We start from the raw sequence: 2,632 nt of genomic DNA on the forward strand, positions 1-2,632 counted from the left end.
TTCAATCTTCTTCAATCTTCTTGAATCCTCTTCAATATTCTTCAATCTTCTTGATTCGGTTTCAATCTTCTTGAATCAGTTTCAATCTTCTTCAATCTTCTTCAATCTTCTTCGATCGACTTCAATCTTCTCCGATTGACTTCAATCTTCTTTGATCGACCTCAATCTTCTTCAATCAGCTTCTTCTTTGACTTTAGTTTCTCTCGGATACTCATATTTCACTATCATGAACCGACCTACTTGTCCCTTATGTCAAAGTACTCTCCGTCAAGGCGAACACAAAATGTGTGGACCCTGCCTTGAAAACATCAATGCGGACCGAAACAAAAAGGTTCCTTCTCCCCCCCAGCAGGCACCCACCCAAGCTTCTCAACCCCGCCCTGCCAATCTCAAGGTCATCAATGCCAAAGCAGCTGTTGCAGCCCGTACCTCGACTTCCACTGGTACTCATGTTCACCAACTTCAAAGCGACAAGTCAAAGCAAGCTGCTGCCAAGAAACAAGCTAGCAGCAACTGCATGTTTAATGGTCACCCAGCAGCACCTAAACCTCCACCTTTCACTACTCACACTGGCCGAGTATGCTCTGTAGGATGGATGGTGATATACGAGACCGGCTCTTTCGCTCATGGTCTACTTCGGGGAACTTTCACTGTGGATAGGTCATCGTTGACACTCTTGGACGACACTAAGGAAGGCATCTTCAACCTGTGGGGCCACTCGGTTGACTCTCCTCTTTACCCTCAGGCACCCAAAGTTTACAACTCTGAGTATTTCAACCTGGCCAAAACCGGCCGTGGCCGGAAATCACCTGTGGTCTTACATAACAATGAAGTTTTTGCTAGATATCTTGATGACACTAAAGGAGAACCTAGCCTCGAGCTAATTTTTCTGGCTGACAAATATGTCAAAAATAATCCTTGGCTTCGACCTTCCACCAGTAAGCCGGTACAACCTCAACGACAAGCTAAAAGAAAGGCATCTCAACATTTGACTTATGAGGAGATGTTATTAGATGATGGAGATGAAGAAGCGGATTATGGTGATAGTGATAGTGATAGTGATGGTGATCTGCCTTTGAGTGTCGAAATATTCCAGCCAAGCAAGAAAGCCAGGTGTACACCTTCAACTTCAACAAAAGTCACCTCACCACGAGTCACTCGAAAGAAGGCTTCTAATTTTAAAACCAAGAATAGTACATACACACTCCTGCCACCCATCACCCCACGAAAATCTCCCCACCGTGCTCAGAGTGATGTGGCTCCTGTAGCTATGACTCATGTGATACCACCTCACCAGACAGGTAAGCTCACCGCTCTTGTTCACTACTCATTTTTGGTCTGGCTGACATGCCCTCCTTAGTACCGGCCTTTGATTTCAGAGAGGCTATTGATATCTCCGTATTTGGACGAAAGCTTCCCATGGCTCGCCCTGTTCCACCTGCTGAGACTACAGACGGTTTCACCGTAGGGAAAAAATGCATTTTGACAGGAAATGCAGAAGGTAAACCTGAATGGGTGGTAACACCGTATCATTTCAAAGTTGATGAAAGTGTGGTGATTGGAAAAGGTTCTTTCAGGACATGTTACAATGCCTTTGGAAGAACACCTGGTGGAGAGCTCACTCCGATGGTTGCCAAGAAGCGGAGGGAGCTGCCTCCCAATATGACTCATCTGGCTGTCCATAAAGAATCCGGTGGAGTGTATGCTGCTGTTTCCATGGTGATTGAAAATTTTAAGAAAGCCGCTTTGGGTCTGAATGAAATTCAACTTTTCCCTGCAACGGTTGAAGCTATCCAAAACATTCGTGTGAGTCAAATATATGGATCTCATTTTATTCAAGCTTTCTCGATAACATGTTTTTATTTTCCAGATGGTTCAAAACTTTCCGGTATATGCAGGAAGCAGTGCTACGACAGAATGTGCTTATTTCTTTGAAGAAGTACTTGATGTTACACAATACCGCAAGTATACCAGCAATCACAACTTTGAACTCCGGCCTTCAGACAGTCCTTTAGTCAATGAAGTAATGCAAGCTCTCAGTCATTGGTCTCATAAACACTATGGCGGAAGAAGAATGGTTGCGGATCTTCAGGGGGTAGGTTTGGTATTGACAGACCCTTTGATTGTGGATACAAGCAAGTAAGTACTTTTCTGCTTGCATTCCAACATTTTGCCTGACGGTTTGTTTTGGCCCCAGTATGGCTTGGTGCGACGGAAATACTGGAAGGAAAGGCTTGGAGAACTTCTCTACCCAGCACGAATGCAACAAGATATGCAAGCACCTGGGGTTGCTACCGCCAAAGGTAGCAAAATTAAGTCTACGGGAGGAGATGGAGCTGTTGTATGGAGGTAAGTCTGGGGAACAGACTCATATTCCAGCAAGAGATTAGCACAAGGCGGAAATTCAGGAGTATATTCTTTCCTTTCAATCTGTATTCCAAAATTTGTTGCTCTTAAAAAATTCAAAAATTTACAAAAACCCTTTGCTCACAAAATTATCTTCTTAAAAACAAAAAAAAACATGTATATATCATTTTAAAAATCTGAGTGCTGAACCTTTTGTTTCCTTATAAGAAGTAATCTTATTCTGAAGATGGTCCAAATTGGCCCGTTTCCGTTGCATCTGCTTATC

The 2,632-nt window shown here is 43.5% G+C and overlaps 1 protein-coding gene across 1 annotated transcript; it reads left to right on the forward strand.

Moving 5' to 3' along the window:
• Nucleotides 1-902: 902 nt before the first annotated feature.
• On the forward strand, nucleotides 903-1,760 carry MELLADRAFT_91567 (uncharacterized protein; the record flags this gene model as incomplete). Its single annotated transcript, XM_007414430.1, has 4 exons — nucleotides 903-938; nucleotides 1,001-1,301; nucleotides 1,361-1,700; nucleotides 1,742-1,760. The coding sequence occupies 4 exons, from the start codon at nucleotides 903-905 to the stop codon at nucleotides 1,758-1,760; spliced, it is 696 nt and encodes a 231-aa protein (XP_007414492.1).
• Nucleotides 1,761-2,632: the final 872 nt, after the last annotated feature.

Source organism: Melampsora larici-populina (genome assembly GCF_000204055.1).
Source record: "Melampsora larici-populina 98AG31 unplaced genomic scaffold MELLAscaffold_43, whole genome shotgun sequence".
In the NCBI taxonomy this organism is placed as follows: domain Eukaryota; kingdom Fungi; phylum Basidiomycota; class Pucciniomycetes; order Pucciniales; family Melampsoraceae; genus Melampsora; species Melampsora laricis-populina.